General features: G+C 41.5%; 1 protein-coding gene across 1 annotated transcript in view; it reads left to right on the forward strand.

The window, feature by feature from the left end:
* Positions 1 to 23960, forward strand: part of kif6 (kinesin family member 6) — an 89286-nt gene that overhangs the window by 39205 nt on the left and 26121 nt on the right. The window contains exons 11-13 of the mRNA XM_069661123.1: positions 2500 to 2605; positions 7352 to 7511; positions 16056 to 16241. Of these exons, the coding sequence (XP_069517224.1) occupies positions 2500 to 2605; positions 7352 to 7511; positions 16056 to 16241 (452 nt within the window). The remainder of the gene's footprint in view (positions 1 to 2499; positions 2606 to 7351; positions 7512 to 16055; positions 16242 to 23960) is intronic.

Genomic DNA, 23960 nt, shown 5'->3' on the forward strand with positions numbered 1-23960 from the left:
TGTATCGGGCGTGTCTTTTGATTTTATAGTTTGACTCATGTCCCATCTGTTAACATGGAGGAGGCGGGCTTTATGACCTATACTGCAGCCAGTCAGCAGGGGGCGCCCGAAATGTTTTGGCTTCACTTTTAGGGAGCTGTCATGTCGGCCATCTTTTTATACAGTCTATGGTTGATACTCACACATCCAGCAGAGATCTCCTTTTTTGTTTTCACTATGACCTCCCCTAATTTCACCACCTGGGAACTCTAATCACTGATAGGTAACTACCACAACACTGTTATTATATTAGAATCCCTGTTTGTAAAAACATGGCAGCCTTGACCTCGTCATCATCTTTGCATTACTGTCCTTGCAATGTTAATTTCGTGAACGAAACTTATGACGATAAATGTTCTGTAAATGAGCTAAATATTGATTGTTAATAATAAAAACTCGACGACACGTTTGTTTTGTTTTTGTTAACCAGACGTGACTAAAATGTTAGTGGTGGCTGTCGGACCGCATCTAATCTGTCTGTCAAAATACAAGCAATGCATTCCTGTAACAGGGTAACCCAGTTAGAGATAGCCCAACAGGTATCATGAAGGTGGTTATGAACTTTCTCTGTGTCACCCAGGCTTTCTGCTTCAGGCTCTGTGCACACTCGCAGACAAAGGGGCGTCTGCACAAAAAGTGGCAATCTTCGTCTGTCTTCTTCAGTCAGACTGTTTAAATGAGAATCAAAGATAAAGTGATCTTTAGATGCTGTGTCCTCATCGTTCATGTTTACTGTATGCATGATCTGCTGAAATTTTAAGTCCTAATTTTACCAGAAGCAAGCAGGAAAAAAGGAGGAAGCATTTTCGTCTTACGACTAAGACTAAGTCCAAAATAGCTGCTAAAATTAACACTGTGTCCGTGTGTGTGTTTTCCTCTAATAGAAGGTGTTTTCTTATCTGCTGCTCTTTTACTGCAGAGTAAAGTGTACAGAAACCCCTGGGGTGATCTGCACTTAATAAACTGAGGTTGAAGTCGATATCTTGGCCTGTGCTAAAGATTTACAGGTCACAGATGAGGGGAGTCAACAAACTCAGTCCAAGTCCTGAGTTAAATCAAAATGTTCTCGAGGACCTCAAAGGACACATTAACATAGTTGTACAATATGTATGTCTGATGATGATGTGACCTCGGTCATCTCAGGACTGTGCAGACGTGTAATAGTGCTGCGTTGGCCTTCCTGGATGCCTCAGACACAGAGAGGAGAGCAGACCACCTTTTTTGGATTCTAGTTTAGTTTCTGTAAGACTACAAACCCAAAGATTCTTGAGCAAATATGTTTCATGATTTACAAGTATTTGGGGTTTACCTAAAGTGGCGACATAACTTATGCTGTCGGACATGCATGGATGCTGAGTTGAAGCCTCACTCACTGAGGCTCAACCAGACCTAATGGAGTTTCCTAGGGTTGCTTTATTTCTGCTCTTATAATCAAAAGGCAGAGAGACCCAGTCGGTGAGGGCCAGAGTTCAGACGAGAGGGTCCATCCATCGGGGACTTGGCACAATGCCATCCAGCGCTGATGTATTTACTGCTCCTTGGCCACCTCAGTCTGCCTTTTTTATTATTTCCTCTCTACCCTGATTATTATCCTCGATTTCCCCCCAGTTTGTGGTCAAACTCACACAGGGAACCTTTAATGATGTCTGTTCTGACCGCATTCACTGGACATGCTGACATTTTTTGTTGCTGTTTTCCTCTCTGGTTTATGCGTCGACCCATCCCCGGTGCTGAGTGATTGCACATATCCTGGCTAATTTGTTTGTCTCTTTTCCAAACACACACAGTTTATGCAGACTTCTACGGACATTTCTGTTCTTGAGGGCTCTCAATCCATTCCCACACAACCTGAAGTTGATTTACATTTGTTTTTCTACGTATAAAATCAGTTTGCTACAAAACATATCACCTTGCCCGTTGAACAAAAATATTTGGAAACGATCAAATTCTGGCGTTTGAAAGACGTGTTTCTCTTACAGAGTGTGGCACTGAAGGGCATTCTCTAGAATCAAACTTTCGTATAACAAAAACCACTGATGTCTCGCAGGGCCCGAAACATGACCGCTACGTTTGTTTGAAATCCTTTGTCATGTAAACTTAGCGTGTTTCTGCTCTGAACACGTTACAGCAGAAAATACAAACCGCACGCTGTCGTGCCTACATTGGATCCGTCTGGACCGTTGCCTCCTGGCCTCCTGATCCAGAGCCTGAAGAACCAATGTTTGGACTAACGTTCAGTTACAGTTTATCAACAGGCTGGCTCAGTGGATCTGGAGCACACAGTAGAGTAAATAGTTTGCTTTGACCAGACCATCATTTTAAACATTAGACGCACTCATCAAATATAGATCTTAACTGTTTGTGTGTGGTGAGAAGGATGGTAACACGGAGTGAAGCGTTGGTTTAAGCTTTGGTTGGTTATTAGGAAGACTCTAAACGTGTGTGTGTCTGTGTGTTTAGGTTGGAGGAGTTAGTGAAGGCCTTTCTGGACGACCCCGACCCAGACGTGACACTGTCATTGGGAGCTGACATGCGAAAAATCCAGCAGTGTTTCTCCCTGCTGAAGGTATTTAAAGTAGTCTGTCCATGCACAGCATTCACACGCATGTCTCCCCGTATAACCCCCGTCTGTTTCTTCTCTCCTTATCACTCCATCTTTTTTTCTGCTTTGTTTTTCAACTCTCATTTCTCTGACAAAATCCACATGCCATCATTATACTAGTGTGCAGGGTTGGGAGGGTTACTTTAAAAATGTATTCCGATACAGTTACTAATTACCTGTTGTAATGTAATCAGTAACCTAATCAAAGTGTCACAATTTTAAAGTAACGTAACTGATTACTCTCAGTTACTTTTAGATTACTTCAATACTAAATCTGCAAGACAAGAGAAATGTCAATACTTTTGTAATGCGCAAATGCCTGTTTAAATTAATAGCGGTAATTATGCACATTTTAAATGTACTTTGTTAAGTCTTCTGTTCACACCACTTCACACTCAAACTTCAAGTTAACTGCCACAAACTTATTCCAGTCTGGGGTTTGTGTTTTTACCCACACCATCCCGGCCGCGGCCATCACCAGAATCACAAACTATTTTTCAATAGTCATAGAAGAAGACGACAGGTTAGCTAACATTTTGAATTCTGTGCAGCTAACATTAGCGTCTGGTCTTACCTGTTAATGTTTCTTTAAAGGTATAATCAGTAGGATTTTTCCTTGCATTTTGTCAACAACACATTCAAACTGGGCCCCTCCTCCTGGGCTCTTCGTCACCACAAGCTCACTCCCACTCTCTCGTGCGAGAACACGCCCACCCCGCCAAGCTAACACCAACAGCATCACGGTTACCTTTGCACTAGCATGCTTACCTCCAGTTACCTTTGCGCTAGCATGCTAACTGACGGTTAGTTTGTCCTACTCGGTTTTAGGCACCTACCCGGTCTGAATGGGGCCCAGTTAATTTGAACCACTCCAACACTCACCTATACTCTGCGATTGGCTCAGAGAACCACAACAGCGCCCCTCCTGAAAACGTCCCGTGCAAAGCAAAACAACAGAATAGATGCAGAGGGAAGGGTCTCACAAGGGTCTGCACACACACTCACAACACACATGTATAGAGGCCCATAAGTGATGATTTATATTATATTATTTTTATTTAAAAAAAATTTTTTCTAGGAAAGTCCTACTTATTATACTTTTCAATTAGATATTGAGTCCTTGGATAATGACAGCTGGAATCAGAACTTGCACTGTACTGCGATGTTTTCTCCTTTGAAGACAAAATGATGGCAGCATTTCCCCCCCCAGCACTTTGTTCACCACAGGACATGGCAACCACAGACTGTTGATGGCAACTTTGAGGAGCGGTGTTGTGACACTTGTATTTCGTCAGTGTCGTAACAACGGTGCGTGGTATTATCAGAGACGGTCAGGCGGAGGGTTTAAAAATGAGACGGCAGATGTTATAGAGCATCTTTGGTATTATATCGTCTTCATTTAAAAATGTATTTTAAAATTGTAATCCTGCTAGTAATCCCCATTTTTAATAAATGTAACTGTAATCTAATTACCTCTTTTTTTCTGTAACTGTAACAGAACACAGTTACCTTTGTAAATGTAACGCCATTACTTGTATTCCATTACTCCCAAAGCCTGCATGTGTGACAGCAGCTATTCTAGTTCAGAGTGAAGTTTAAATTCTTTTAATAAGTTAGTGCTTGAGTTGAATCATTGCTGTAATGGTGAATGGCTGCAAGATAAACGAATTTGATCACTGAAGTGTCAAAACTGATACACACAGTTCCCTTCAGCCATCAGCTCAGCAGTGACCAGCTGACCAGTCACGTCCTCTAAATAGCTCCCTCTACTGTCCGATGATGGGACTTGCCTTACATTTTAATAAAGTAAAATTACCTTAAATGTTTTGATGTGTATTGTACTACCTTGTTTTCACATAAAAAGCTGATGATTAGCATGATCATGTCCTCAGGCCTAACTGTTGCTTTGGCTTGAGAGAAAAGGAGCTATTTAACAACTGAGTGATGCTCGACTGTTGATTTTCCCACGACCTGACTCAAGTCTAGACGCTTGTTTTCCATTCAATTAGAAGAAAGGTGCAATGTGACAGGCAACTGTTAATGTATTTGTACAAACAAGATCTCCTCTTGCACAAAGCTAAAGAAAATGTAGCCAACACATCCCAACATACAGCACAACATACAGAACTTCTTTTAATGTTGTTTAGGCTAATATAACTATTAGGAAAATCATTTAGTCAACAGAAAGTTTATATAAGTATAGCATAGCAAGTAATAAAATCAATTTATAATTTAAAGACACAATCTGGAAGAGTCAATTTTTGTGCTCTTGAGCGCCTCCCACTGGCGATAATCAGTAATTAAGAGAGCACTCTTGTTAGGTTGTAACTCTTGATTTTCCTCGCTGACGGTCGCTTTTCTTTTTAGACTGTTTGCTTCATCTGAGCTTCCAATTTATTTATTTTTCTTTGGATTTTCACTTATGAAGTTGTATCTGCAGTCATCGATCTTTTCTTTGTTTGTTCAGCCATAGTAGATTACTGTTTATTCGCAATGCTTACAGAAACCGGAAGTGCAGACGCTTAGCTCCACCTACCCTCTCTGGCAGACCAACCACTGCTGGCTGATGGTAAACGCGTCACTAACTGGGCGCCGCTTGTGATTTTTATCCGACACCCAGTCCATAAAAATACTATATACTGCAAATACAAAGGCTGGCCAGTGGGCCATAGTCTCAATCACCATTGTGTCAACTCTTTCGGTGATAGATAGTGACTTAACAGACATTTATTTACATGAAAAAGTTTGAGATTATTACTTTAAGTACATTAGAAAGCCAACATTTTTCGCGGTTTTCAGGGCCAGGCGCTGCAGTTGCTCTCCACCGACTTATTGGCTGAAAAAAGCTTTGACACCCCCACAAGAAAGTGATGTCTTATTCATCATTAATCATTAAACTTAATGAAGTGTCAGACAGACACCAAACGGTTATATCAAAGTACTGTCATTCACAATGTAATGCTTTACTCATTCCTCATGAACACTGTCTTAATAAACATAAATTTAAATTACGTTTATATCGAAATAATATAAAATATAATTTTTTTTGAATAAAATATAATGAGAACTTAATATTGAATCCAAATAAAATAATAATGATAGTAATAATAGTATTAATAACAACAACAACAAATGAAGACTTGAGGTGTTGGTATTATAGATGCTTGACGAGGCGAGCAGCAAACTCAACAAAGAAGTGTCTGACTGTATGACTCCTCCCCCAACAGCAATCGGCTACTCTCGCCTGTTGTCGAGGTTAATAAACATGTCGAACATGCTATATGTGTCAGCTCTGTGATTGACTGATGACCTCCAGGGTATACCCCACTTCTCGCCCAATGACAGCTGGCTCCAGCACCCCGAAAAAATCCTGCTCAAGCTGTAGAGATAATGGATGAATGGTCGCTGTTGCCTCACAGCGAGAAGGTTCCTAGTTCGAGTCCCAGTTCAAACGAAGTGTTCCTCCCACAGTCATGGTCGTTAAATAATTTCTCTATTTTAGTGGAATCTGGACATTCTTTTGGTTTTATTCCCTGTCTACTGAAATTTCATGCTGACTGCTGTGGAAAAACTCCTGATTTTTTGGAATGTTGATGGAAAAAAATAAGTTTTGTTTTGGAAAAAGTCAAATTGATTGAAATTTGTCAAACAGCAGCTTCGGGTCCAGTGATGCTAAATGAGCGTAGGGAAAACACTGCAGTGCTCACACTGCTTCTGCTCTCTGGTTTGGTTTGAGGAGCCACCAGAAGCAGTTCCAGATCCCTCTTCAACATCTGTTTATCTCTCCTTCGGTTTGTTATGATCCACAAACTGTAGCTGCTGTTGGGTTTACATTCCTCTCAGCATCGGTCCTGTCGTGCTCTGGTGATTCTGTCAGAAACTGAATCTGGTTTGAATTAGATTTCTTTCTTTCTTTTTTCTTAATGCTGTCTTTAATGCTCAACTCTGCTTGTGCTTGTTTCAGAGTGATGCTCAAACACCACAGTGCGAGGCGCTGGTTTAGCTCAGCGGTTAAATTGCACGTTCCATATACAGAGGCCAACGTCCTCGATGCCGGACAGACAGAGAGAGAGATTCCGACACTATCCACTGTCCTCTCTCTCTGTCAATAAATATAAATAGTCATTGCAACCGGCCTCAACCTCCCTCTGTTTCATTATCTAATTAGTCGTTTCTCTTCTGCTCTATCTTCTCCATGTGGAAAACAATCTCCAATCCTTTAACGTGTTTACCACCTGTCCTTAAACCTGGATCATCATTAAAATCTTTGGGGGAATATCATGGAATTTAATAGACTTTCCACCACTTTCTAGGGTGAAACCACAGTGTATTTTTCAGCTTGTTTACATTCTCTGCATAGATAGATGTTTATATCCAATATTATTGAACCCAACTGTAGAAAGCAGGCTGCTTTCCCTGTATAGTTCTTATAGAGTAAATAAAATAAGGATTTAGGTGATGGAAACCCACAGTCTTTGATTGTACTCATAAAAAGTCATAGAGAAGTCATGGACTGTTAAAAAACACATCTAACTGTCACTGAAATACATGACTTTATTGAATGTGCTTCTCAATAACTGGTGCAGCAATAAGGCTGTAATGCTTATAAATATTTTGTATATGTAGTCCCCCCCAAAAGGGAAGAAAGCCAGGATCTTTCGCACTTACATTAAAAGTTAACAATTGTTCCTTTAACGTTTCTTCATACAGAACATGATGACGGACATGCGAGGTGGAGGAAATAGGCTCAGCGATGGAAAAGAGTCGCCAGCATCAACGCTGACGAGAGAAGAGATTCAAGACAACGACCACAGTGCAGCAGAAGTGGCCAAATTAAAGGAGATGCTGACACAACGAGATAATGAGATAAGTATCCTTTGAAATGGTGCAGTGGCTGTTCAGCTCGGATTAAGGTCTCTTGCCTCCCTGCCAGCAACAGGTTTGGTGGAGGCAGTATGTTTATAGATTGTTTGTCCATCCTATTCTTGTAAATGCTATAACTTTGTGAGTTGAGGTAATATCGTCACACTTAGCAAAAACTAAACTGGGTGTCAACTAGGGATGGACGGATATTCGAATATTCGATTATTCTAAATCACGTGGGTATTGGACTATAGCTGTAGCTTATGGTTTTTTTTGTTTTTGCCTTAAAGTTCATTAAATATTATTCGTTGGCTATATTAATCACATATTGTTCGTTTGTGGGCCAACGTGTAACCAGTATTATTTAAAATATGTAAAAAGTAGAAATAAAGAAAAAACATGCCCGGCACAGCTGCGTTAATTATTTAAATCTCCAGACACGCCGTCAGGATTGGACAGAATCACATGGCTGTATTCTCCTGTGCGTGCATAATGGACACTGGACAGTGTATTGATATCTGTGGGCAATTGTCGGTGCCAAAGGTAGTTATGTCTGAGGTTTATAATAAATTTACCTCTTAGTTCCGTGTGTGTGAGTGTGCGTCTGTTTCTGCGTGTATTAGAGAGAGAGAGCGTGCGTCAGAATGAGCGTGCATGATTGAGAGCTTGGTGTCGGTCTCTGGCTGTTTTTGGCCCACGCGTGGCTCGAGCAGGAATCTCCCTGAGGTGAAGCAGGCGTGTGTGGAGGCAGCGGTGAGCGTGTCCTCGTCTTCTGGCATCACCAGATCTGCACCAAACCCAAAGCAGTATCATGATGTGAGGAGCCGAGGGAAACAAATGCTTGCTGTCGCTGTCCCATAAAAAACTTAATTCCACTGTGTCAGCAAATACACTGATAGCGCTACTGTGGGTCCCTGTGTGAGAACAAAGAGAAATGTGCGCGTTGTGAACTCGACAATGTATGCAAATCTTACTAATGTGCCCTTTACATTGCAGAGACAGTCACCTGCCCACTATTTGCTACATTTCTCCTTTCGTAAAATTACAGCTGAAAACAAAACACACGTCTCTGCCATCGTTTAGTGGAAACTTAGTTAGCTTGAAATTAATTAGTAGTAATAACGTTAATGTTAGTAGTCAGTAGTGAGTTTGCAAAAATTATGATGACGGTTACAGCTGGCCCATGCATCACGGAAGTGGTTGCCATAGGTTACACATAATGACATGCATAGCGTCACCCCGTCCATTAACAGGATTGGCTCCTTCGGTTTGTGACGTCTCAAACCTGCCAACCTGAAAACGTGTTGTTCAGCCTGTCCTTGGTACACTGCAGATCAAAAGCAGACAGGCCCAGCCATGGAGATGACTGCTGATGTTGTCCCTGATATGTCTCGTAGCACATGAAGAACACCACATGGAGATGTTTACAAGGTTAAACACTTGAGTTTCACTGGAGGGGGCCTCTCATCCAAAAGGCTTCTTGGATGAGAGGACGGTCCACCAGTCAGTTTAGGACCTTTTGGATTAAACCTCTGAATTACCATGACCTGGACGACTGAGAAACTTCACAGACAACCAGCAGGCAGTAACTCTAGATTTTCCAAGGAGATGGTTCAACACTTCTGGTGTAATTAGACGATAAGTGATGATATCATTTGCTGAATAAACATTTCTGTGTTAGCGATCTTTAGTATACGTTTCAGAATAGATTTATAACTTGTTAAATATCATCAGGCTAAAGAATGTGAGTATTCTGGCTCACTTTCCCCGTCTGCAGTGCATTTAAGCAGTTTGCATTCACATTGATAAAACTGTGAAGAGTCTGTTTCAATTCCACTTTAGAAGTGTGTCTGCATCCAGCCTCACAGCTTAATCACACTCACTGTTGATTGAAAAATCTTCATTAGCAGAAAGACTGTATCCTAAAGTAAACCTGCCTGTGTTATTGTACGCTTAGATTACAGCGCCTCTACACATGAATTGAAATGAAAGTAGCCTTGCATTCTTCACCAATGGCCCCAAAGTACACACAAAATGTGGTTCCACTGTGTACGTTCAGAAAGATGTTCATCTAATGACTGCAGTTCATCATAATTTCTATTAATCATAATTATGGTGTTTGCTTTCGAATATGATATTTCTAATGGCTTTATGGGATTATTCCTCCTCGGCCCGTCTTGCTGCAGCTTGTCATTACATCACAGCACATTAGTTGGAAAATTGAGATGTCTGCTTGATTATTTAGCCACAAAAACCTCGGCTCTCCAAAATAAATAGAATATTATCTTGCAGATATTTCACCGTAGTGTTTCTTGGACCAAGTATGTGTAATGAGTAATATGAAATCCTCTTCTCTTTGTAGACTTTCCCCCTCAAAATGTCATACACTAGTCTACAATTGATGTAAATTAAATGCCAAATTTGGCCCTGTGCGTGTCTGAAAGCACATATCCAGGCCAGTAATGCTCACGCTCTGCTGACCATATTGCCTTCATGTTCTTTCATTGTGAAGTTTGTATATAAAGTTGCAGTAGCCTAAACTGTCAATCTCTAAGACAGGGTGGTCTGTCTGCAGCCTGTAACACTATAGTGTGGGTTGACCAAGCCGGCAGGGGTGATGTCATTTCCAGCCAAAGCCCTAATAACTATCTAAGTTGAGACCATTCTACAGCTTAAGCCTGCATCCGCTAATCACAAAGCTTTCCATGTCTGTTCGACTCTCCCACCCCCCTACTCTGCTGAAAGTGTTACTGGGAGCCATCGCTTTCGGACTCACTGTTCCCAGACTGACGCTGAATCCTCACAGAGTTAATTATGTGAGCGCGCCCTGTAAAACAAAAGGGTGTACCTTACCCACGGCCCCCACGCATGGTTGACTCTGCATGGGAGTGAGGCACCTGGTAACTCTTAGTGTACTCTGAGTGATGTCACATCAACCACTAACATGATGAAAGAGCAACAGGGTGAACTAACACACCAACATTGCACATGCATTCGTTTACCAGTTTGAAAAAAGGCAGAATATTGTTAGTGTGGGCGAACAGCTTTTGTGCTAGCAATCTACAGAGACTCCTGAAGTGAATGCATCCTAAACACTCTTAATAAGACCCCATACTATGTGTAAAATTCTTATCTTCACTACAGTCAGTAATCCAAATGAGCTTCAGTACATCCCTCCATTCCACTTTCTCGAGCATACTTTACCATCTATCCATCTATTATCTATACAGCTTATCCTGTTCATAGTTGTGGGGGAGCTGGAGCCTATCCCAGCTGTCATTGGTCGAGAGGTGGGTCACACCCTGCACTGATCGCCAGTCAATCACAGGACTGACACATAGAAGCAGACAACCTCTCACACTCAAACTGCGTCCTCATCCAGGGGCTGCAGCCTTGGAAGGACGTATTTGAACAAAAGCATGTCGAAGGCTGTCCCAATTCGATGGCTCCTTCAGATGCGGCCGACAAATACGTCCTCCTTTTCCCGGGCCGCAAAGGATCCATAGCGTGCATCCTCGTGGCCCAACCTATCCAAGACTCCAAGACTCTTATGTGGCAGAAGAATACACTTTCAATGTTAAAGTTTTTGGTTTCAACTCAACTGAATAGCTAGCTTTACACATGTCTAAATAAACTAAAGGGCCCTTGAAACAAATAATAGGTTAACTTAATCAATGTTAGTTATGCTAGCTAGTTAGCCCGCTAGCTATCTGTTGCTAGGCGACAGGAGCGGCATTCGGTGACGCAAGGGTAAGGGCGGGTAACGCAACAGCTGGTAACGCAAACAGGAAATCCTCCGTATCCTCCGATTGGGACACAGCTCAACACTCACACCTACGGGCAATTTAGAGTCACTACTGAACCTTACGAGCATATCTTTGGACTGTGGGAGGAAGCTGGAACCCACGCATGCACGGGGAGGACATGCAAACTCCACTCAGAAAGGCCCGCTACGCCTGAACCGGGATTTGATTTAGGAACCACAGTGTGGCCTGTATACTATATCACCTGAGATTAATTTCCTGGAAATGTTATTACAATTACTGGTCCCAATAAAACGCTTGCTAGTATGCAAATAGATCATCCAGTGTGTAAATCAATGCAGTTCTTTAAGGGAGCGGGTTGGTAATTGTTTGCTGGTTTCTGTGACTTGATTAGGACTTTGAGAGTCAGCTGTGTGGCTTTAATGTGAGAACTTTGTAATCATAAAGCAATGTACAACATTTCAAGTTGTCAAACATAGATAGAGCCAAGAAGATTTAGGTTTTCTGCCAGCTGTCATCTGTTTGTGCAAATCAGAGCTGATTGCATGAAATGACTTTAATTGGTCGTTTGCAAATTGGTAATGTTAGATGAGATTATTCAGAACGACATGCATTCTTTTATTTAGATTCTTTGTAGCAGCAGGGCTCAATTTTCTTAAAAGTGAGTGAATAATACAAAAGTCTGCTTTAGTTGTAAACCCACTCATCAGTTATTGTTCTGTTGACATTAGCATTGGCTTCTCTTTGGTATCTTTTGGACAACTGGCTCTAGTCGAGTGTGTCTCAGATCTCAGCGCACTGCACAATGTCAAAGTAACTGACCAAAAACTCTGATCTGTTTTGCATCAAACCAATTATGGTCATTTTTCCTGGAAACAATGTGGAGCATACAGACTTGACAGCATTTACAAAAAGACTTTTCCAGGCTTCATTGTTCACTGTGTTAATGCTTTCTGTCTTATTTTGACAACTTTGCACGATGTGTTCTGTGATCATCTCTGTAAAGCTGACTGCTGATACGCTCGAGAGGTGACTGATTACAGGTCTCAGATCTATGCCAGTGACTGGGTGGGAGGATTATTTAAAACGTTTTGATGTATTCTGCGTCTTAGAAGTTAAAAAAATATATATAGTTGCTTTATTAATCAATCAAGTAGTATGAGCCCTCTTGTTGTCACTGCACAGATTTGTTGCTTCATCATACTTTTGATGACAAAGTGAAAATGCTTCAAAGTGCATCTACGTCAAATTTAATGATGTCCATTTCACCCCAACATACAACTTTGCTGGACAGATTCAGGTTTCATACTTCCTCCGGATGGTCCTGATGGAGGTCATTAATCTTTAAGAATATTCCATACTTGGATGCGAGGGTGGAGCTTGATATCAGTGGGGGGTTAACAAACGCTTTTTTATCAACTATCTGCATTAAAAAAATACTCCAAAAGGCACCAGCACTACGAGTGCATTCAGACCTGACAGCTTTGGTCCCGGCTTTTCGACTTTACTGTGAAAGTTTCTTTTGTACAGGTGAGAACACGCATTCAAACCACTGGACCATGGTCCGCCAGAAAAGACAGAACTGTCCATTTCCAAACGAACCACGGCCCGGTTCGATTCAGGTGGAACATAAAAGGACATAACCTAGCACCTAATACAGGAAGCAAACCAAAACACAGTGCACTGTGGGTCGTTAACGGATGTCGACACTTGCAGACACAGACACGCAGCCAGGCAGTGAGATGAGTAGAGGACAGACGTGGGGGAGCGATGAGGTGAGGGCTCTATTAGAAACATGGGCTGACCAAACAATTTCACAAATGCTTGAAACGCACAAGAACACAGAGGAATTCAAACTGTATACAGTAATTGCAAATTTAACCAGACGTCCACGGTTCGCTCCGGTTGTAACTCTTGATTTTCCTGGCTGACGGTCGCTTTCCTTTTCAGACTGTTTGCTTCATCTGAGCGTCGAGTTTGTTTCTTTTTCTTTGAATTTTCACTTATTTTTGATGTTGTATCTGTAGTCATCCATCTTTTCTTTGTTTGTTCAGCCATAACAATATGTTTGTTTAATATGGGGTTCAATGGGAAATAACTCACCTTTGTAGCCAGCCTCAAGTGGCCATTCAAGGAACTGCAGTTTTCGGCCCCCCGGGGTAGATTCCACTTAAGACGCTCACTCGACAGCTTGTGGGTTCGATTTTTCGTAGCTTCACTCCAATAGTGTTTCTTTCTGACACCCATACTGCTCATTCCTGCTTGTTATTCTTGAATTGTAATGTGGCATCTTAAGTGGAAAACAAAAATGTCTTCTTACATTTCATATTACCTATTACTTATGTTGTATGGTGCATTGAAATTGGAGCAATTTGTGGCACCATGAGATTGGCACTGCGTCTTTGCCAGCTGTGGTGATAGAGGTATTTTTACTATTTCCTTTAATGTCTGTTTTTTCAGTCAGTATAATAGAGAGTGACAAGGAAGACGAGAAGTGGAGATTGAATGCACATCGTGAGCTGAGTTTCACCACATTTTGAGTGCATGGCATGTGAAGCAGCCCACAGATCTGACGTGCAACCCCCGAGAGAAATTTTCATCATCATCAGACTGGAAGTGTTTGGTAGTGTTCAGCATAAATGAAGATATCAGATGCCAGAGATCTCAATAATGGAAAAACCATGAACATCAGTTTGAAATAATGACTTGTATAAAACAATGACATGGGAGCCTCAGGACCAGTCATATTTCTCTGTAGAACTTGGCTTCTATAGGTCATTTGGAATTGGGTCGGCTTTAGGTTTTGGCAGTTTTGGGAAGACTGCACGGTTGGCTTCACTGGAAACTGTAATTGGAGCCTCTGTTACTTCATGTTATTGTTCCCTCTGACATCCCCTTTGTGTTGGCTGACAGGAATATAAATTAACGTCTCCAGCTCCTTCTAAAACTGCGTGCATTCATCATCCAAAATAATGACATTCTGAATTTTTGTCTCAGAATATCCCAAATGATCTGCTGACCGCCACAGTTTCAGTCTGGCCACAAGTGGATGTCTGCTAATCTCATGATAGGAACATGCTTTAAACACAGCCTAATGTGTTGCCTTGAAAGTATGGGTTGTGATTAGGCCATCAAACACACGTCCATTTATAGTGGAAAAACAGGCGCAGGTCAGAGGCTGAATGAATATTTTATGAGGCCGTGGTGTTTTATTTGTGTAGGTAACATACGAAGATCAAAACCAAAGACGAGGCAGCTTTTTTACAAGCAGACGTCTTATAGAAAAACTTAAGCTAAGCTTTTGCCCCTTCCCTTAACAACCCGAGACAAAGTTTGATGTCTTGCTCTCTGATGACATCTTAAAAGCAATCTTGGCAACTTACTTTAAAATGTCCTGAATGTGTTTTACTTTATACGTTTCCCAATGCAGTTCTACTTAATACAATTCCAATTTTCCCTCCGTCAGCAGCCCTTATTGCAAAAAAAAAATGTCTTCTAGCGATGTCTCGCCAGTAGTGAAAAGAGCAGTGTGCTCCTGTTATACAGTAAAAGTGACTCCACAAGTCATAAAGCAGGCGTCAATCTGATAATCAAATTTTAAAGTGCTGAACGAATCTGCTGTTTGCATTAATATTAGAAATATTTAAGTCCAGCTGAAAGCATTCTGAGCAGGAGGCTAAATCAAATACAGAATAGTGTCATGTGAAGGAAATGGAACAGAGGAAACTATTATAGTTAATTGCTATAATGCCTACAGACGTGCCATAGGGACAAGGGTCATGGCAATAAAAGTGTGAACAAGATCTAAGCTGCAGTTCTCGCCATCCCTTGTAGCCTCTCAGTTTTCTCCGTCACACTCACGTTAGTGCAGTCCGGCACATCTACACTTGGACTGAAAAACACAGACAAGTAGAGTAATGTGGCCTCCCTGACTCCTCTCCACTGATCCATCCCAGACCGTGACATCTTCCTGAGCACATGACAGCACTCAGCCATCATTAAAAGCCCACAATGAAGCCTGCTGTCTTCAGGAAATGGATGCTACCTTTTTACTGTATGTTGTCACTTAGTGAACAACTTTCATTAAAGGTATAATAAGCAGGATTTGTCCTTGTATTATGTCAACAATACATACTGGGCCCCTCCTCCTGGGCTCTTCGTCACCAGAAGCTCACTCTCACTCTCTCGTGCGAGAACACGCCCACCCTACGAGCTAGCACTGACAGCATCACAGTTACCTTTGCGCTAGCATGCTAACCGCCGGTTAGCTTGTCCTACCCAGTTTGAGGCACCTGCCTGTCCAACAGAAAGAAGTCCAACTCTGCATCGCTGTTTCACCATGTTCGCCGGTCTGAATGGGGCCCAGTTGCTAATTTGAACCACTCCCACACTCACCTGTACGCTGTGATTGGCTCAGGGAACCACGACAGCGCCCCTCCTGGAAACGTCCCGTGCAAAGCGAAACAACAGAATGGATGCAGAGGGAAGGGTCTCACAAGGGTCTGCACACACACTCACCAACACACATGTATAGAGGCCCATAAGTGATGATTTATATTATATTACATTTGTACAAGTCTATATCTTATTTTTCTAGGAAAATCCTACTTAAACCTTTAAAGTTCTGTACAAATGACTGTGATTTGTGTGTTGTTTATTTATATTATCAAATTTGCACTCTGAACATCATATGAAATAGATCCTTGAACATACATGTGAAAATCCCCTTCCCTCCAGTACCTTGTGAAAAGGAAGAACATTTAGAGTCCTTAACTCAGCTCCTGCAGGTATCCTGGTCAAGATGTTGAAGAAGGAGAAGAAGAGGGCCCAGGATGCTGCTGCTCAGCTTGCAAACATCACCAATAACCAGAGCTCAGCCTCGAGGTCATCCATAAAGACACCATTGAGGGAGGGAAGCACGGATACCCTCTCTGAGGACCATGGAGGACGAGCTGTACAGTACATGAAAAGAGGTACTTTAAGAAGACTTATTATTCCTGGTATGTCTCAACAAACATTTTTCTAAGTGTTAAAAATGTGGTCCAAATGTAACTGTGACATGGTTTGGTTATGTGATGCTGCCAGTTCCATCCTTGTGGCTTTGTTACACATGACCTTTACATTTGAATTAAAAGCCTCTTTGTTTCAAAAGCGAATGCAGAAGCCTTAAAGCTGCCTTCTTTCTAATGTCTCACAGGGAGATTCCTGTATGTTTATCTCTTTCTACATCTGTAGCTGTCTCTGAAGCACTTTGGTCAGCTCACGTTGTTTTAAATGTGATATAATATATATATATATTTATATATAAAATATTTGACTTGACTTAAACATTTTATTTCAGTAAAAAGTAGTTATAAAAAAAAGCTGGATTATCCGAAGAAACAGGGATTCTGTCTCTTGTAAAGGTTGTGGAATTTGTATGTCCCTGCTCGTCTGTCTGAAGGCAAAGCTTTCGATTTACCAGTCGATCTATGTTCCCACCCTCACCTGTGGTCATGAGCTTTGCGTAGTGACCGGAAGAATGAGATCGCGGATGCAAGCGGCCGAAATGAGTTTCCTTCTGAGCGTGTCTGGGCTCAGCGTTAGAGATAGGGTAAGGAACTTGGAGTACAGCCGCTACTCCTTCGCATCGAAAGGAGCTAGTTGAGGTGGTTCGGGAATAAAGGATTATCTTATCTTATAAGGGTAACATCTTCATATGTGGCACAGACTAACTTGGATTCAAGGATGAATCGATCAGATTTTGGTGTTCAAAGGTCAAAAGTCACCATGAGCTCACATCTATTCACTTCTCGTGAATGTGGTATCTCAGAAACACCTGGAAAGAATTTGATTTTTGGAAGTATTTTTCCTGCTGTCAGCTCCACAAACAACAGCCGACCCAACTTCAGTGTGTTGGTGTGGAGGCAGATTTCTCAGAGATGGTTATCTCAAACCTTGGAAAAGAAAACCAAAACAATCTGCATGGTTAAACATTGTTTTTCATTTCATGTGTTGTTTGTTTTTAGTTGTTGTAGGTGGTCTTTGGCACTGAACTGTGGCCGCTCACTGCAACTTAATAAGTACGATTCCAAAGGAGACCAAAGTACTGTCTAAGTCAAACTAAATTTTCACAGATGTTGACTCAAACGGAAGAAGAGACGACATCGTGTGGAAAGGGCGCTGAGAGTACAGACAGGTGATGTTTCTCTGTTGGAATGCAGGCAGCTCTTGGTGGTCAGGCTGATTCTCATTGTCTCTGTTGAGGTTTCCTGTGGGCCATGACAAATCCTTGATTTCTGGATTTTACTGCATCCCAGAGCTCCCTGCTCTGTCTTATTATAAACAATGTCATCAGTGGGATTGCATGTATCCAGGAGTTTCCTTTTAGAGGTCATCGAGTGGTTCACTGTAATCGTGTCAGCAGAGCAGTATTAGACGGTACACTATATTAAACCTGTAATTTGTTGCTGATGAAAAGCCGATGATTTTAAACCTCTAATACTTGCTGGAACCTGAAGCAGGCACCAAGGGCCAAGAATTCTGCAATATAAACAAAAGAGACACTGTTCAGACCTGAGCGGGATGACAAACATGGATCCACATTGTTCCATTTAAAGGCATTGTGTCCAAGTCAACGTAAAGACACTGCAAAATACCACATTCATTCTGTTCTTTGAGTCCAATGCGAGAATACACAGTACCTTATATGAGTAAACATGCCAAAGGATATTTACAGTGGGCTTCTTTGGCAAATATATACATGGAAAAATATAGTATACATGGTTCCAGTAAATGGCAGATGACTCTTCGTTGTGGTATTGGAGTGCCTTCACAGTGATGCAGCTGGTTAGTTAATCTCCATGTAGCTCTGCCATGGCACGTACCTTCAGAGAGTTAAGAACAGAACGTCTTTGAAGAGACTCGGAGATGGCACAGTTAGTAGTGTTTGACTTCAGACTTCAGACCACTTGTAACATTTTAGACATGAACTTGGTGTAAACAGGAATATGGTGGTCACTGAAAGTCGAGCCAAACAAGCTTCCAGATAGGCTGCTTAGCCCGAGGCAGCACTTACTTGGCTTTTGTTGTTACATTTTGGTTAAGTGGAGCCTTAACTGTGATGATGAACTCAAGCCCTTATAACGAGCTCGGTCATAGCCATCGGGCATGAGGCGTACGAGCCAGAAGCTCATCAAACTGAGGCTGCGCTCCTGTCTGTGCTGAACCACAGCTCCGTCATCCTCCTCCACATTTTTGTGTAATGGTGCCCAGTGTGGTAATAAGGCCAACACAGGGGTAATTGCAACAGGGTTCCTGAAAGAAGAGCCTATAAAAAAACAAACACAAGTTTGAACTCAATCCAGTCAGAGTTGGTGAGTGAGTCAGTCATTCATCGAAAGGACAATGCAGAGTATTGTGTTGGTTGGCTGTGGCTTTACAGAACCACTGATTAATGATGTGTATTAGTCTCCCAGAATGGTGTGTGATTGTGTCTGTATTCACCTGGTCTGAAGTCCTTTTATTTCCTCCGTGGTTTCTAATCCATTCAGTCCAGTGGCTTTGTGGCATCTGCTGCTTCTGCATCACAACCAAACACTTAGATAATAATGAATAATGTTTGATCAGGCTTTCTGTATGTTTTGTTTTCATTGCAGCAGAGTTCATGATGTTGAAAGAAAGTCTGCTCATGTTTCTGCTCAATTAATGTACACATTTATATATGTCTGCTGGGGAGGCAGTATGAGACACATGGATGCAAGGCAACTGGACAAACTGGTGAAAAAAGCTGTCTCTGAGATTGGAGCCAGGTTGAACCCACAGCCATCAGACTTTTTAATTCTTTAGTAAATAATAAGAGATGCCAGACAAGTGAATTTACCCTTGGGGATCAATAAAGTTGTTATTGTTATTGTTATTATATTATGCCAAACTGTCCAAAGTTTGTCCACATTTGTGATTGATCATATGCTGCAAACTCCACCGCTGGGTTGACTTACTGACTTGTGTCGTGTGACCTCTCAGTGGGATGATTTTGTTAGGCTTAGTGAAGCCAGGTCAGATATCCTGGGTATGTTTAACTGTCAGATCTCTTGTATCCCTCTTGACCACACACATTACTAAGTACCTTCATGACTCCTGTGTTTGAGTTGGTGTGTTATCCTGAATGTCGTTCACGTAGTTTAAGAGTCATACTATATCATAGAGAACATTGACATATTACACGTTAATAACCAAGCTGTTTTATAATCAGACGAGAGAGGGCACGGGTCATTACTTTAACACTAATGTTTACAAGTCATTGTGAAGAATCTTCTTGGCTCAAGCATTAAAACATCAGTGTCTGAATTAAAGTTACTTTTGGCTATGACACTCAAAAGGTCACCACTACCACTTTTAAGTTACATTTCCTCGGCTGTTTTCAGCCTCATTGAGTGAATGGTTAATATATTTTATGGTATAAAACAGTTGACCTTGTGGAAAATAGGCCCTCAGATGATCTTAACATCGGGATGATAACCGCTAAGTCTAAGCCAAGATCCTGTTTGTGCAGCCCTCAGGTCTTTATGTGAGTGATCACCAGCTCAGCCTGTATTTTAACTCAGCAGTCATTATCACACTTTCATTAATGAGCTGCCAACAGCTTGGGCAGTGGGTTCCAATGTAGAGTTACAGTAGTAACAGTTGTAATTGAACCATCACCAGCATGAAATCTATGGCATCAGCAGACATGTTTCCTGTGTGCCTAAATTAGGAAACAGACTGGTAGTGTAACACTTAATAAACTTCTCGCCAGAATACCACATTTACACATCCTGAGTCAGTGACTGCAGTCTGAGTGAATCACTCAAGGGTGCTCACATTTGCTACAGACTCTGCATCTCTTCTGTATTTGAACCTGCAAACTATTTAAAGCAAATACTCCAAAATCAAGGTTCAATTGTTTATGTTGGGTAGGGATGGGTATCGTTAGGATTTAGCGATACCTGTATCGATACCAATACTGCTAATTGATGCCGATACATATACTACTGTCCATTATTTGGTGCAAAAAATAAAGACATCTTTATTAGGGTGTCTGATAATGTGCCTCCGGAAGGGGGGGTTGTAACTGGGGCTAAGGCCTGTGGTCCACTCCCTACAGTAACAACACTTAACATTAACAGTAAATGTAGCAACAGTAACATCATAAGCAATACCAATATAGTTTTCTGGCTCTCATGGCAACTCAAAATTCCCACTTAGGCGAGCTATCAGACACTAGCGTACCTTAAACAACTGAACTCCACTGTAGTGAAGTAAATCTTTTACAGTAACCGTGCCGACGGCTCTGTGGCATTCTGCAGTTTGTTCCCTCGTTTAGTGATCCCAGATCCCACCTTGCTCATTTTTTGTTCTAAGAACATTCTGAGAATGTTACATGTGATGTTCTGGTCATGTTTTGAGCGGAACGTTTTTATTTGGTTGTCAGAATGTTCCTTTTAATAGCAGGAGAACGTTCTCTGAAAACATTTACAGTTGCAGTGAGAATGTTTAAATCACATTTCAGGAACGTTTCGTAAATCACGTTCTGATAGTTCAGGCCGCACTAACATCCTGAAAAGATTTATTTTTATGTAACATTGAGCAAATGTTTTATAAACGTTTTGTCTTAGTTTAAGTTTTAACTTTACAAGAACATTATTTGAAATGAGAAACATCTATTTGAATATTAGATTGAAACGTTTTCTTTCAAACATAATTAGAAGTTGTAGGTAATGTTAGCAGATGTTATGGGAACGTTCCCTGCTAGCTGGGATGGAGGATGGGTATAACTTCTGCTAACGTGACCCCCTGCATATGAAGCTGGGGCCGCTGCTTCACTGACGCTGTCTATGGATTCAATTGGAACATAACTTAGAAATGCTAATAACCAAAGCTAGCTAAGAACAGTGACTGAATAACTACAGGCTTATTCATAAGAACCAGGCAGCATTGTTATCAGAGCCACCGGGACTCTGAGGCAGCACCTGGGACGTACTAGCTGTAATGCTAGCAATGGCGTTAGCATTAGCCACCTTGCTAAAGCAGTCAAACACACTGCAGTACTTCAGATTATAGTTTATTATTATTATAAATATTACAGACGTGCTGGACTTTCTCCAGCACGAGACCACAACAATGTAACGTCGTTGCCTGACGTCTGCGCCTTCGTCATCACTAGGGGATGGATACCAGCTACCTTAGAATGAAACGATTGGATGAAAACTACATTAAATAACACAGAATGTTTACGTTAAACACAGATAGGAGCATCAGGTACTGGTACCAAAAATTACAAGTTCTCAATACCCATCCCTAATGTGGGGTCAGCTTGGAAAGATGACAGTACTTAACAAGTAGATATCCATAATTTTATGTTGGCCAATTTTAGCAACAAAGTCTGATTGTGATTCAGACTCTGGGGCAAACAGGACATTTTTTGAGGCTTCTCGTGTCACCAGCAAATAAACAGATAACTGATAACAGACATCCTGGGCAACACTACCTCTTCTGGCCCAAGTGTCATAGTTTTGATCCAAAGACATGCAAGAATGGAGTAGAAGTGCACTCATATGTAAATATCTTCTTATATAGATTAATTAAGTGCTAAATTGGGGTCTGATTATAGCTGATGGGCTCTGGATTACATTTCGGTTATGTCTTTTTTTCTACACGTGGACTAGTTTTCTTGATCCAACCACAGCCAGCTCAAACATGATTGGTCAATACTTCTCAGACTACGAAGGAAACTAGAACGCTTCTAATTCCAAACATCTTGTCCCGCCTCGTCTACAGATTCTGCATTCTTATGCTGATATCTTTTTATAAGGATTAGACAGTAATAAAACACAAGTAATCATGGCCAGACTGGATTGTTATCGCTGCAGGATGTTAGCCTGTCAAAGTGTCAGCTCTTGAATAGATAATCAGCTCCATTGATTTCAACATTGCTCAGATGGTGTTAGCATCTTACATCACTTGGAAACACTTCTTTATAATGACTTGATTGGGTATTTTTGCCAGTGGCGTTGATACTGCATATCATTGTCCAATTTGTTGGAAAATTCCCAGACCCTGCAGTCCCCTGGTCGCACTTACATGTCCACTCTGGAATGTTCATCCACTTTTCTCACACTTCTTGGGAAATCTCGGCCTCTTTGTGCTCTGTTTGCAACCAGCGCTGTGAGCTGGACACACATCCAACGTCATCAGCTGTGAACCTGCAGGGAAAGCATGATGGTGTCCAGGACTCCTCTGTGGGAAACAAGGGCTTTTTAAGAACACCTTGAGAAGTTCCAGGGTGATCAGAGAAGACACTTCTCACACTTTTTGTATCTTACTTTCACAACGTGGAATCCCGGAGCAAACCCGGTGTCAGCAATTATTAACAGCATCAGTTACAGTGTCAAAAGTTTGTGCAAGAGGCTGCTATATTCAGTTACATATTGAATATGCTGAAAGTGCACAATATTAGACGTAGTTGACACCGTTGTTTTAGACAGTGCACTGTGTTATATATCTTTCACATCTGGAGAGCCTGTTTTCCATGACCCACTTGGAGACTCGTAACCAAACTGTATGCACATTAGATCATTGTTCTTTACTCTGTCCTAATTCAAAACAAATGCACTCTGCTTATCCTTTGCTTATGTTCGATGGGTCACAGTATGTTTGTGTATGTTTTAATTTCTCTTTAATCTGAGGGTCTGGTGCTGGAGCCTGAAGCCTCTATGGTTACGGTTAGGATAATTGCTGTCCCCTGAAGATTAACTGTAAATGTAATGATGATGACCTTTCCATGGAAACCATTCATGCTGATTGAATGGCATATAATCGGCTGTACTCTTTCCATAATACATTCTTCTCCACTGGGCTATTAGCTTTGCCAGCACAGGATAGAACATGAACATTTATGTCTTTTTGATGACCACTGTCTCTGGAGAAGTCATCTGCACACATAACAAGGTCTGGAGTTCCTTGTAAACTAAAGTCTACTACGCACAGTGTTAATTGCAAACTGGACATAAGGGTCTGAAAAACATCTGTGAGTTTACCTTGTCGTTATTGAGTCTTCTTTCTCAGGTACAGATGAACTCTTTAGAGCTGCTCCGAGTAAAGATTTCCCAAAGCAACTAGCAGTTTGAGTCATTAGTCAGCTTGTCGTGGCATGATGATAATATGAATTTAGTTTTTTGACTATTTTGGGTGAAAGTTCCAGGCCTGAAAAAAAAACTGTGGCTCACACATAGAGACAGACAACCTTTCACGCTCACACGCACAGCTACGGACAATTTTAGAGTCTTTGTCTTTGCACTGTGGGAGGAAGCCGGAGTACCCAGAGAGAACCTACGCATGCACGGGGAGAACATGCAAACTCCACACAGAGAGTACCCACTTCGTCCAAGCCACTCGAACTAGGAACCTTCTAGCTGAGAGGTGACAGCGCTAACCACTGCACCACAATGCAACCCCACTGTGATACATTACGGAGCAATGCAAAATCATAACAATGAAAATCTAAAATCAAAATTTTACATGTGCAGACACAAGGCAGGCTGCCTTTTAGGAACAGTGCTAACTGCATAAGTGGTACAGATTCTGAATGTGTTGGACCAGTATAACAATGTCCCTCCCTTGTCTCTGTCAACTGGATCTCTGATGGCACCAAAGAAGGATTAGCATGATGGATT

The sequence above is a fragment of the Semicossyphus pulcher genome, unplaced genomic scaffold (genome assembly GCF_022749685.1).
Source record: "Semicossyphus pulcher isolate SPU_LCO1_2020_fin unplaced genomic scaffold, fSemPul1.0.p SCAF_14, whole genome shotgun sequence".
Taxonomy (NCBI): domain Eukaryota; kingdom Metazoa; phylum Chordata; class Actinopteri; order Labriformes; family Labridae; genus Semicossyphus; species Semicossyphus pulcher.